Source organism: Eurytemora carolleeae, unplaced genomic scaffold (genome assembly GCF_000591075.1).
Source record: "Eurytemora carolleeae unplaced genomic scaffold, Eaff_2.0 scaffold133, whole genome shotgun sequence".
NCBI classification, from domain to species: Eukaryota; Metazoa; Arthropoda; class Copepoda; order Calanoida; family Temoridae; genus Eurytemora; species Eurytemora carolleeae.
In genome coordinates, this window is record NW_019396188.1 from 260,022 (window position 1) to 273,606 (window position 13,585).

At 35.3% G+C, this 13,585-nt stretch overlaps 1 protein-coding gene across 1 annotated transcript in view; it reads left to right on the top strand.

Moving 5' to 3' along the window:
- The first annotated feature begins 1,875 nt into the window (after positions 1-1,875).
- LOC111697639 (eukaryotic translation initiation factor 3 subunit A) overlaps positions 1,876-13,585 on the top strand; it is a 16,240-nt gene continuing 4,530 nt past the window's right edge. Inside the window, exons 1-14 of the mRNA XM_023467707.1 lie at positions 1,876-1,995; positions 2,477-2,691; positions 3,234-3,376; positions 4,214-4,288; positions 5,032-5,170; positions 5,557-5,679; positions 7,682-7,813; positions 8,018-8,151; positions 8,375-8,455; positions 9,759-9,822; positions 9,974-10,045; positions 10,997-11,083; positions 11,759-11,875; positions 13,103-13,181. Coding sequence (XP_023323475.1) covers positions 1,887-1,995; positions 2,477-2,691; positions 3,234-3,376; positions 4,214-4,288; positions 5,032-5,170; positions 5,557-5,679; positions 7,682-7,813; positions 8,018-8,151; positions 8,375-8,455; positions 9,759-9,822; positions 9,974-10,045; positions 10,997-11,083; positions 11,759-11,875; positions 13,103-13,181 — 1,570 coding nt within the window. The 5' untranslated portion in view covers positions 1,876-1,886. The remainder of the gene's footprint in view (positions 1,996-2,476; positions 2,692-3,233; positions 3,377-4,213; positions 4,289-5,031; positions 5,171-5,556; positions 5,680-7,681; positions 7,814-8,017; positions 8,152-8,374; positions 8,456-9,758; positions 9,823-9,973; positions 10,046-10,996; positions 11,084-11,758; positions 11,876-13,102; positions 13,182-13,585) is intronic.

The following is a 13,585-nucleotide window of genomic DNA, read 5'->3' on the forward strand; positions in this document are numbered from 1 at the left end:
TAGAAACTCTTTAATATGGCAACCATTTATTAAATTACGATTTAACTCGAGAAATATCTTCAGCTTTTCCAGAAGTCCCTTATTCCGACCTATTTTTGTAAAAAATAACTTTTGAGGTTTTCATCGCTGAATCAAGGATTTTTGAATTTTAGGTAAATAAGAGAAAGTTGATATTTCCGAATACTAGTTCCCCCACATTACCACAGCCGCTCCTGAGTTGGTACTCCTGGAGAAGGCCGAGATCAACTAGCTGTTAAACGTTCGTTCAATTAGCCACTAGTCCAGTCGATGTAGCACTATTGATAACACATTATCGTCTTCGTTTTTCTGTGTATTCTGTTATAACTTATTGAACTTTAAATATTACTTATTTAATATACCACAGGTGAAATTATAGAGTAAACAGTTTATTTTCTTCTAATGTTATTCACTGCTTCATTGTGTTTGATATTATAAAACTTACAAATTAGTGGTTAATTCGCTATAATAGCTGTCTTATTTTTATGTAAAAAAGTTGCGGCATTAGAGACGGGAAAGGGGGGAGGGGAAAATATAGTTTGAAAATTTGATAATTTAAAATTTTACAATTAAATATAGTTGAATTTTTTGTTGCAATTTATTCAAAAGATTTAAAAGAAATTTTAAAATCTATTCTACAAAATTATAGGATTTACCACCCCCTCGACGTCACTTCCATGCTGTCCACAGATGCCGCCATACCGCAATCGTGGACTAGTGAAAGAATTCGCAAAAATTGACGAATTAAAGTTCAGAGTATGTTTGTTAAATAATGTTGGATGTGATATTTTTGTGTATAAATGGGTTCACGCAGTTTTTAGGTATATTCCTAGTATACGATTTTTGGACCCNGCCAGGTAGAAATTTTTGAGGTCTTGAGAAAAAGTGCAATCAGCACCATCTCTGTCGTGCGCATGGCATTTTATCCTCTGGATTGTTGATAATTTATCATTTGTTTATGCGTGATAACACCAAATGCGTACTATAGTATCATAATGAGTACATAATGAAACAAGTTAATCAATGCAAATAAAACTGAGGTAGGAATTTGACTAGACAAAGTTAAAATGTGCAAGTTGTACTGAATGGCATACGTAAATTAACGCAATTTAAATTAAAATTATGACTATAAAAGTACATCAATCTAGGAAAAAGTACAACTGATCTGATCATAACATGAACAAAACGCGTACTGTATGTTTGTGTTACCTAGAAATTTAATTTAATTTGTCAAGCAGCTCCAGATAGCAACACTTGAACTATACAGGATGCAATACGCGTACTGTATGTTTATATAACACAAATGCGTATTTCCTACAGATGGCAGCAGGGGGAGAAAGGAATATAGAAGGTAATCAATTTGCTATAGATTTAAATTTGGTTTAAATTTGAACTAAAAATCAATCATATGTCCTACTTAAATGATCCTAGATTTATTTATCAAGTGTTTTTATTTTGAGGATGTTCTTGATCAAGAGTTCATTTTGGGATAATGCAGGTGTCGGTCACCAATTGCAATGTTCTGGTTGTGAGGACAGACCAAGGACGGTCAAATGTTTATTTTTCAAGCGGAGAATATGAAAATTGAGGATGATGTGGATTAGCGAGAAGTTACTGCACACACGTTACAACTATGTTATTTGAAAAAAGGAGATTATTTATAATATGGCGGAGTTCTGGGTTGACCGCTAGATTTGTTGCTTGCATAGGAGGAGCTTGGAAGAGGCGAGCCACATTACCACAGCCGCTCCTGAGTTGGTACTCCTGGAGAAGGCCGAGATCAACTACTTACTCCTAAAATCGTTGACATACTGAGGAAATTGTAAAATACTCAATTACGTGTTAATAAGCCAAATATTAATTACCTCATGTTTTCAGATAATCTTGGAAGTGATATTTGTCGTCCCAAAATGGGTTCGCGCTTTTTTACCCGACCCGAGAACGCAATCAGCAAAGCTGAAGAGTTTATGAAAGTTGGTAAGTTCACACTTTAAGCTAGTTTTTTTTTGTCTGGTATTGTGCAGTAATAGATCATCATAAACACCCCGTCCCCGCTTCCCCCACTCAAATTAGATAACTTTTTCCTTAATGATTAAAATTGCGCTTGTCTAAAGTACTTCAGTGTCAGGGGCTATAACGAGGGGAGGGGGGGGGGGGGTTAAGAAAAACCCTGACAGATAAAACCTAAGATTTCAAGTAACGTTTCTATCTTGAAGTTCAATATTTCAAGCCAGAAAGACGACTATATCGTCGACCTTTTTGATCAGACGTAGGTTTTTAGGGAACCATTTTGAAAAGAGCTTTTATATCTCTTTAAATAATGGGCCACTTGAAATTTAATTGAATTTAATTGTTGACAATATTTAAGTTAAATTGACGCAGTAAAAATCAATCCTTAAAGATTTGCTTGAAAATTTGTTTTCTTCCATCAGCTCTCGTATTAATTCTACTCTTCTAGGCAAGCCGAACAAGGCACTTGATACTCTCTACGATGTTATCAAATCAAAGAAGAGAAATCACAACTACTCAGAGAAGCTTATCGAGGAGATCATGTACAAGTACCTGGAGCTCTGTGTTGACCTCAAGAAGTCCCATATCGCCAAGGAGGGTTTGTTCCAGTACAGGAACATGTGTCAGAGTGTTAACGTTGCCTCACTCGCCGCTGTCGTTCAGGTAATTTTTTCATTATGAGCAATTAGCACATTTTTAAAAAATTGAATAAATTTATAACGCTCTCTTACTTCAAAAATGTTTTCCCTACTTTTGACTTTGAAATAGACAAGGCAAATTGCAAAGATAAAGTAACTAAAATTTGACTATTATTCTCTCCAACGTGATCGGGTTTTTACTAAAAACTGATTCTGAGCTACTTTGAAGACACATATTAATAACCTTCTAATGCATTTCGGCCAACAATTCAGCGATTATAGTTATTCCAATTTTTTAATATAGTTTTCATAAATTTATTAAGCTTCTTGAACAATTTCTTTTCTGGACTGTAACGAAATTTAATTTTAAGTTGTCAGGAATTTAGTTTTTCATTTGGACTAAACATTTTCTCAATTAAAGTTTATAAAGATAATTTCATTTGGCCTGATTATATCGAGGATTCAATTTACAGCTGTTGTTTAATGGTATATTTCTTTGTTTATTGCCCCCCCCCCCCTCTATCTTTTTCCTGGAAGAACCACCTTATGAGTATATTTTATGTCCAGGGTTACCTGAGTTTGGCCGAGAAAAGGACGGACTCTGCCCGGCAGGAGAGCGTGGATAAGGTTGAGGTTGATGACCTGGATATTCTCGCTACACCGGAGATGATCATGCTCTCTGCTGTATCAGGAGAAGGAGCCCAGGACAGGTTGGAATCAATTTAATTTAATCAAATTATTGAAAGTAAAAAACGTTTTTCTAAATGTTTCTTTTTTCTTATAAAATCATTGCCCCATATGTTTTTGTTCGGCCCGGACTACTATTTCTTGTTCTAGATCTGACCGGTCTACTATTTCTTGTTCCAGGTCTGACCGGACTAAAATTTCTTGTTCTAGGTCTGACCGGACTAATATTTCTTGTTCTAGGTTTGACCGGACTAATATTTCTTGTTCTAGATCTAACCGGACTAATATTTCTTGTTCTAGATCTGACCGGACTAATATTTCTTGTTCTAGGTCTGACCGGACTAATATTTCTTGTTCTAGGTTTGACCGGACTAATATTTCTTGTTCTAGATCTGACCGGACTAATATTTCTTGTTCTAGATCTGACCGGACTAATATTTCTTGTTCTAGATCTGACCGGACTAATATTTCTTGTTCTAGATATGACCGGACTAATATTTCTTTCTCTAGATCTGACCAGACTAATATTTCTTGTTCTAGATCTGACCGGACTAATATTTCTTGCTCTAGATCTGACCGGACTAATATTTCTTGTTCTAGATCTGACCGGACTAATATTTCTTGCTCAAGATCAGACCGGACTAGTATTTCTTGCTCTAGATCTGACCGGACTAATATTTCTTGTTCTAGATCTGACCGGACTAATATTTCTTGTTCTAGATCTGACCGGACTAATATTTCTTGTTCTAGATATGACCGGACTAATATTTCTTTCTCTAGATCTGACCGGACTAATATTTCTTGTTCTAGACTAATATTTCTTGTTCTAGATCTGACCGGACTAATATTTCTTGCTCTAGATCTGACCGGACTATTTTGATGCCCTGGGTCAAATTTCTGTGGGAATCCTACTGCCAGTGTTTAGAGCTGCTCAGGTACAACTTAGCAGACAGGGACTGTTAATGAATAACGAGATCTAGTTTAACTACCTAGACAAGGTTGATCTACTGAAATTTAACTTAAACCGGCTCTAAAAAGTGGTTCAACGACGTTAACGAAGTTCAGCTACTTAAATTAAATCTGTTTCGTGAGAAATATTTATATCTCTCTGTGAGTAGGAATTGGGAGGGAGAGGGTGAGAAGGAGGGGGACCGGGAAGAGGATGGTACTGGGAAGAGGATGGTACTGGGAAGAGGATGGGACTGGGAAGAGGATGGGACTGGGAAGAGGATGGGACTGGGAAGAGGATGTGACTGGGAAGAGGATGGGACTGGGAAGAGGATGGGACTGGGAAGAGGAGGGGAATTGGAAGATTAGGGGACTGTGAAGATGAGGGGAATGGGATTTGGATTTGAATAAAGATTCATTTTCAAAGTGTAACAAAAGATTTGTTGGTATTTGGCCGTGGCAACCATTTATTAAATTACGATTTAACTCGAGAAATATCTTCAGCTTTTCCAGAAGTCCCTTATTCCGACCTATTTTTGTAAAAAATAACTTTTGAGGTTTTCATCGCTGAATCAAGGATTTTTGAATTTTAGGTAAATAAGAGAAAGTTGATATTTCCGAATACTAGTTCCCCACCCTGGGGAGGGAGGGGGGGGGTGTGTGTGTGTGTAAAAATTGTATACCATTGTTCGAATTCTTGTTTTTAAATTAATTTATTTTATAAACTTAGGACGAACTCCCGAGTAGAGAGATTATACCACAATATTGCCCAGCAGGCCTTCAAGTTCTGCCTCAAATACCAGAGGAAAACCGAGTTTAGGAAACTCTGTGATAAACTTAGAAATCATCTTGAGCTTATCATCAAACAGGTGATAACCCCCCCCCCCTCTAGTGTTTCCCTTTAACAAATGGTCTTATTTCTTCGCAATGCATAGGATCCATTTAATTTTGATGCTGATCCGCATTGGAAAAAATTTGATCAGGATCCAGGTCATTTCTATTTTTTTAATAGGAGAAAATTTTCGAATTATTTTCTTGCTTTTTTCACTGATTTTTATGCAACAATTTGATGAATCAACTTGAGCTAAGGACATATTTGACGGTATCTCTTTTTTCAACAGTTAAGGTTTGAGTTTTCAGAGCAAATACTTTTTTTTTGTTTTTGGTTGGTATTTTGCCCTTGGATCCTGATCCGTGGGAGAGTCGAACTAAAACATTTTTCAAGTGTCAGATAGTAATTATTATTTTATTTCAGCTGAACCCAACTCCAAACTCAATAAACTTGAACAACTCTGACACCCAGCAGATGAACCTCGATACCAGACTAGCTCAGCTCGACGTTGCCATCAACATGGAGCTCTGGCAGGAGGCTTACAAGGTAGTAAATGGAGGGGGGGGGAGTCATAAAGGAATTATGATTATTTAAGCAATGGTTGACATTTGTTTACAAAACCTGAGATTCATCAGTATTTTAAAAGTTTAATCTGAGACCAGTTACCAGGGACCAAAATTAATAGAAATAGAATTGAAAGACATGGTTAAACCGCGTGAACACAAGATAATGGTTGAATTATTTACGCGAGATTCAGCTACTTCTAACTTTTCACTAAATCTAGTCGCAGATAAATAAGAGACGTATTTAACCACATATTTAACTTAAACCGATACAAAAGAGAAGTTGTTCATCTAGATCTACATAGTTGAACTACTCGCTAGCTATTCATATAATCGGGTTCCTGCGTAAAATAAGATTATTTGTAAAGGGAAGCTTAAAAATAATATTTTGACGACTCCTTATCTTTTTTTATCAATTAAAGAAGTGGCAAAGATAGTTCCAGAATCTAGATAGTACAAAATAAAAATCACACCGATAAACATTGAATACTTGGCATTCAGGGCGCTTCGTGCCCGTCCACATAATCCAGACAGAACAAACACTAGGCCGAGAGAATATCAGACAATTAAAAATTGATCTTCTTTATTATTCCTGCGAGGTGGGGTAAGCATTACAGTTAAACTATGCGAGGTGGGGAAACCATTTTTATTAAGAGCCACTTTTAAGAAAATAAAAATAATTGATTCAGATAATATAAATAAATAACAAATATTTTAGAACAAAATTTAGTTATAGTTTATACAATTTAAATGCTTAACTCCCTTAGATTTTTGAACTAAAGAGTTCCTATCCTATATATATTAGATAATATGAAAACAAAAAAGGCCAAATATACACATTAAGTACTTTTAGTTGTACTAAAGATTTTTATTATCACAATTTCCTTACCAATCATCATGGAAACATTACATAAATTATAGATTTTATTGATTCTAATAAATAAAAAATAATAATTTTATCTTACTATTTGTATCCAATAACTGTCAATACGGTTGAACCGATCGGACCCAACTTTTGTGTAGGACCAAACATGGCCCTGTAAGGGAAGGTTTATGAACGAACAAAATTAAAAAAATTTGCCTCCATCAAAATCCGATTTTCATTAAATTTTAGAAAATTTTGAAAACTTTAGAAAACACGAAACTTTTTGTTTAAATCCGCGAACTTTTTTTGTTTTGTTTTACAATGTACACAAAGAGAACATGTTCACAATTAAAATAGATGATGGGCGCGAAGCACCCTAAAAGTTAATTATATATATTAGTCACAAAGAATATCAAGATACTAATTGCATGTTAAATGTACATAGTACAGCTATACTGACGGTAAAAGTAAACAACAGAACTTTGTAAACATACGTTATAAAATGACACAAATTTGTATTGCAAGTGGTACTAATGTATCTTAATTTACAATTATGTATCCTCTTGGCACTGGACTTATAGAATGTCGTCTTCTAAATATATTCGAGACAGGGGTTTGTCCAGTCTGGATTATGTGCGTCTTTTCTTTTTTACTTAAAATTGTGGGTCTGTCTGTGAGCATCTTTTATTTGAACATATCAACCAGGAACACGAAAGTTCGCGGATTGAAATGTTTCAAATGTTTCCATCCTATTATATTATAAAGCTTGGTAATTAACCACCAATTCCCTAAAATGATCATTTTAGGTACTTTTACCTGACGTTCACATACTGAGTTTTGGGGGGATTTTTCTTACCTAGTTCGTTGGATCCATAATTTACCAGATTCTTGATTCAATATAGAACTGGCATGTAAATGTATAGCAGTAACCCGTCCATAGGCCAGCTACGAAAGTATAACCTAACCATTTCAAAATTTTGGGTTCGATCAATTTGACTGTTCTGACATTTATTGGATACAAACGGACAGACAAGAAAAGTATTTATATAGATTATAGATATGCAAAACATGATAAAATTTGAATGTTAGTAATTTTGTACTTAAAATGTTAACTGTTCAGGCGGTTGAGGACATCAATAACCTTATGTCCTTAAGCAAGAAGGTGTTCCCGCCCAAGATGATGGCAAACTACTACTTGAAGCTGGCCCTGGTCTTTTGGAAGTCTGGGAATTTTCTGTTTCATGCTGCAGCGGTAATTAATATTTCGCATATTTTTCTTTCTTCAAATATCAAAATGGAGGATTTTCTTTAAAAAAGAAAACGTAACTACTGTATGACAAAATTTTTTATTTACGATCAGCCTGGAGGTGATACTATATTTGAGCCACATTGTTTAACCTTGGAATTGAAACTTTATTTACTACAAAATCCAAATAATGGATTTCTTTTTCTCCAGGTGTTCAAGCACTTCCAGTTGACCCGGGAGATGAAGAAGAACCTGTCAGCTGATGAGCTGGCGAGGATGGCGAGCAAGGTCCTGGCAGCTTGCCTCTGTGTTCCCTTGCCTAGCCAGCATCCAGAGTTTGACAGGTGGGAGACATTCGGATGCTTTAGACCCAATTTTTCAATTTTTTGGGAGCTATGCAAATTATTTGAATTTGTTAGTACTATGCTTAACCCTTTTTCAACATTTTAATTTTTTAATCATAAAACCTATAATCAATTGACAGCAATGTGTCCAACATAGATGTAAATAAAGAGTAAATAAAAGGGTTAAGCAACAAAGCATGAAGATGACATGAAATAATTTTAGGTTTATCGAGACAGATAGATCCCCTGCGGAGAAAATGGCTAGATTAGCAGTCCTCTTGTCCCTGGCTCAACCCCCCACTAGGTAAAAAAAACTTATTGTTTAATTTGTCATTTTTATGGACTTAGCAAAAAAGAAGAACAAATGTTAATTTCCAATAAATCAAATCTACTTTTTGTAAATCTGTAGATTTAATAAAATGTTATCAAAATCTCTCAATGGCTTAGAAAGGGTTTTGACAATGATCAAATATACTTCTTTTAGATATAATAGATTAAATAAATCAAGTCCATCAAAAAATTTAACAATCCTTCAATGGCCAACAAATGAGGTTTGACCAGGGGGATGGGGAGGTGGGCCGAAGAATCCCAAAATGGGAAAAATTGGAAAACTGTAAAACTAGTAAAATATTATTGTACAAGTTTGTAATTGTCTTTTATAAAAACTTCTAAAAATTTAAAAAATTAACTTTTAAAAAAGATGTTGGAATGGTATTGGCTAAGACATATACCGATTAGCTTGTCTACTATAAGGCTCAAAATTTCCGACCTCTGCATGGCTAGATAAAATCTCTTTAATATTTCCGACCTCTGCATGGATAGATAAAATCTCTTTAATATTTCCGACCTCTGCATGGATAGATAAAATCTCTTTAATAGTTCCGACCTCTGCTTTGATGGATAAAATCTCTTTAATAGTTCCGACCTCTGCATGGATAGATAAAAGCTCTTCATTAGCTCCAACTTCTGCATGGATAGATAGAAACTCTTTAATAGTTCCGACCTCTGGGTGGCTAGATAAATCTCTTTAATAGTTCCGACCTCTGAATGGATAGATAAAATCTTTTTAACAGTTCCGACCTCTGCTTTGATTGATAAATCTCTTTAATAATTCCGACCTCTGCACGGATAGATAGAAACTCTTTAATAGTTCCGACCTCTACATGGATAGATAGAAACTCTTTAATAGTTCCGACCTCTACATGGATAGATAAAAACTCTTTAACAGTTCCGACCTCTACATGGATAGATAAAATCTCTTTAATAGTTCCGACCTCTGCATGGATAGATAAATTATAATAGTTCCGACCTCTGGATGGATAGATAAATCTCTTTAATAGTTCCGACCTCTGGATGGTTAGATAAATATCTTTAATAGTTCCGACCTCTGCATGGATAGATAAATATCTTTAATAATTCCGACCTCTGGATGGATAGATGAATCTCTTTAATAGTTCCGACTTCTGGATGGATAGATAAATCTCTTTAATAGTTCCGACCTCTGGATGGATAGATAAATCTCTTTAATAGTTCCGACCTCTGGATGGATAGATAAATCTGTTTAATAGTTCCGACCTCTGGATGGATAAATAAAATCTCTTGTTTAGGGTTTCCCTGCTGAAGGACTGTGTCAGGTTCGGAGTAGTTTCTGCAGCATCAACTGAACTACAGGTTTACTTTAATACAACCCCCCCCCCCCACAACCACACACACACGAAAAATAATTGTCCGTTTTGTCCAATTTTCACTTCTCCCTAAAATATTATAATATAGCATGTTATTTGTTCAAGACATTTTTCATTCTAAACTGTGTTTTATCTAGGACCTGTACAACTGGCTGGAGGTAGACTTTAACCCACTCAGCCTTTGCAAGAAAGTTGACGACAAGTTGAAGGTAAAGGCACTTTATGCTATTTAGGCTAATTTATGAGACGTATCACCTTGGTTACCTAAAGTTCCTGTCTAAAGGCAATTTTTGGCCCGACCTCGCATTCTCCAATTGGACACACTTTTTTAAAAATTAAGATATCAAGCTAATTTTAACTCCATTTCCACACTAGTTGCTGAAAGATACAATTTTATATTAAAGTTTGTATTTACTTATTGCATCATAGGCTCAGAAATGTTTTGGTCTCGATTTTTTGCGATGTGGGTATCCTCCAGTTTTTGCAAAACTTTTTTTTAGAGATTCCATACAATGTATTTAAATGATAATATGAAGTTTCATTTTTTGGTATTTAATTGTTATCGGAGCTAGAAAAAAATATTCTACTACAGTCGTTTTATTGTTAGAAAAGTCAAGTCGTCTTTGCCAAAGCAAATTTGCCAAAAATATCCCAAAATCATGAATGGAGTAATATTGGCATTTCCACAAATTTTAGATTTTCTGTTGATGTTTGCTTAAAATTGGATCAAATTTTGACAACTTTTTTCTAAAAATAAAAAATTGCTCTACGCTAAAGCAGAAAGACAAGCCAAGAAGTCGGCAGTAATAAAAAGTCTGATTTGGTTTGTTAAGCCACGTCGTCCAGCCGCTGAACACTTTAATTTTAGTTTTTCAATATTTTTTTTATTGTGTCATTTGGGGCCTGAAAATTGGGGTTTTGGGACTTATTTTTTCTGGATATTTTGTAGACTTTAAAATGGATTTGTCCTATTTGCCTTTTCTCAAAGTTGGGTAAACATCATAGTGTTGATATGGACCTGGCATGGAACAATAGATTCACACGAGGTTGTTGATAAATATAAGGAATAATCTAATTGATGATGACGACCTCCCCTCATCTCAAATCTTGAAAGAATTCCCAAAGGTTTGATCTTGTTTTTAAATTGTTAAATATTTCAGAGTTTTGAGAGTACTCCAGATTTTGCTTCCTTGGTTCAATATGCTCCTCCCTTGAGAGACATGACTCTTGTCCGTCTTCTTAAACAGGTAAGACAAAATGTAAACAGTCCCTTTAATCATGGTAAAAACGTTGCTTGTCCCTTTATTCTTGAAAAAAACCCGGATGGTTATTTAGTTTTTGGCAAATATACTGACTATCCCTTTAACTTATGCCCTGTATTATTGGAAAAAACTTCGTCAGTCTCCTAAATCTTGAGGAAAAATATGACGATGAAAGCCCCTCTTTAAATGAACTGTAATGCTGTGATCCTTCATTTCTAGACAAATACGGGGACAGTCCCTTTAAACCAGTTTATTTATTAAATTTTGATGTGGATCCGGATCCGGGATCCGCACGGGGGAAAAATTAATCCAAGTCCAGATTATGAACATTTCTTAAAGATTTACTGATTTTTTAAAGCAGAAGATCGTCAAATTATCTTTCTTCTTTTTTCTTTAAAACTTGATAAACCATTCAGAGATCAGAAAATTTTGATAATCTCTATTGTTTTCAACAGTTCAGAATTGGGTGTGGAGAGTAAAAAAGTTTTTTTCGTTTTTGTTGATATTTTTTGTTTTGTCACTTGGATCCGGATCCGTGGATCCGCATATCTTTGCGGATCCGGATCCAGGAAGCCAAATTCTTGCGAATCCAACAATCTGGATCCTAAGCGTGCTGCATTAAACTGAGAACGACAGTTGCATAATTATTTTAAATTGTAGGTAGCCCAAGTATACCAGACATTGACCATCTCCAGGCTCCTCGAGCTCGCCTCCTTCACCTCCCACCAGCACATGGAGCGCCTTATTGTGGAGTGTGCCAGGAACAACGATATGCAGGTGGGTTAATTTGTAATTTACCCCATGTAACGTAACGTACAAAAACGTACATTTTACGTTACGTTACACTATCGTTGACATCTCTACCCCCTTGGCCCCCTCTTCTGTATGTCATGAATCATATAGCTTATGGTAGTGTTTTTCATGTGAATTGGGGGGAATTTTTAAAGTTTTTGTTCAAAAAGTTTAAAAAGTATTTACATTCTTTCTGGAAGAATCAATCAAATCGTCGAATTTCTAAAATATCAGACATAGTTTTTGATTTTATTCGCTGGATTGGACAAACTCGAAAAGTTTAGTTGAAATATAAAAGGTCTACGACAGTTGTGGCTAAGAAATAGGGACAAGAACTCAAACACCCCCGCATTTTCATTTTCAAATCTTTCAAAATTTACTTTAAAAAGATAGAAATACACTCTCTCAAAATATATTCTACTGTTTCATGGTTCGTTTAGATTACGTTGAACTATATACTTCTGTCTCTAGGTTCGTCTGGATCACGTTGAACTATATACTTCTGATTCTAGGTTCGTCTGGATCACTTTGAAATATATACTTCTGTCTCTAGGTTCTTCTGGATCACGTTGAACTATATAATTCTGTCTCTAGGTTCGTCTGGATCACATTGAACTATATTCTTCTGTTTCTAGGTTCGTCTGGATCACGTTGAACTATATACTTCTGTTTCTACTCTTTAGGCTCGTCTGTTATCACATTGAACTAAATAATTCTGTCTCTAGGTTCGTCTGGATCACGTTGAACACTTCATTCTCTAGGTTTGCCTGGATCACGTTGAACTATATACTTCTGTCTCTAGGTTCGTCTGGATCACGTTGAACTATATAATTCTGTCTCTAGGTTCGTTTGGATCACGTTGAACTATATACTTATGTCTCTAGGTTCGTCTGGATCACATTGAACTATTTACTTATGTCGCTAGGTTCGTCTGGATCACGTTGAACTACATACTTCTGTCTCTAGGTCTGTCTGGATCACGTTGAACTTTATAATTCTGTCTCTAGGTTCGCCCGTATCACGTTGAACTATATACTTCTCTCTCTAGGTTCGTCTGGATCACATTAAGCTATATAATTCTGTCTCTAGGTTCGTCTGTACTACACTTAACTATATCGGTCCGTCTCTAGGTCCGCCTGGATCATATTTAACTATATCCGTGTGTCTCTAGGTCCGCCTGGATCATACTTAACTATATCCGTCTGTCTCTAGGTCCGCCTGGATCACAGAACCGGAAGTGTGAGGTTTGGAACAGATCTCAGTGAGTCCCAGAGAACTGATCTACCAGAAGGTAAGAACTGAGTTATCGGGTTACTAAGTTAGAGCTCAGTCAGATCCAGTGAACTATAGAAGTCAATGTCATGGATTTTGAAAGATGCAAATGCAAGACTGAATCCAAAATTTTAGACTTTTGTGCGATTTGTATATTTTATGAGATAAATACATTTATGAGATACATTCATGAATCCTATTTATGAGATACATTTACAAGATACATTTTTGAGATGCATTTAGTAATGTGCAGAATTTGATTTGATAAGTTGGTTCGTTCTTCAGGGTTTTTGTAAAAAAGTTTCAGAAAAATCTGAAAAGTGAAAAAAAAACTTGTAAATTTTTATTCTAAACAAAAGCTTTTCTTACACTATGTCAAGTTTTGACCCTGAGATAAAATAAACAAGATGTCCAAGAAACATT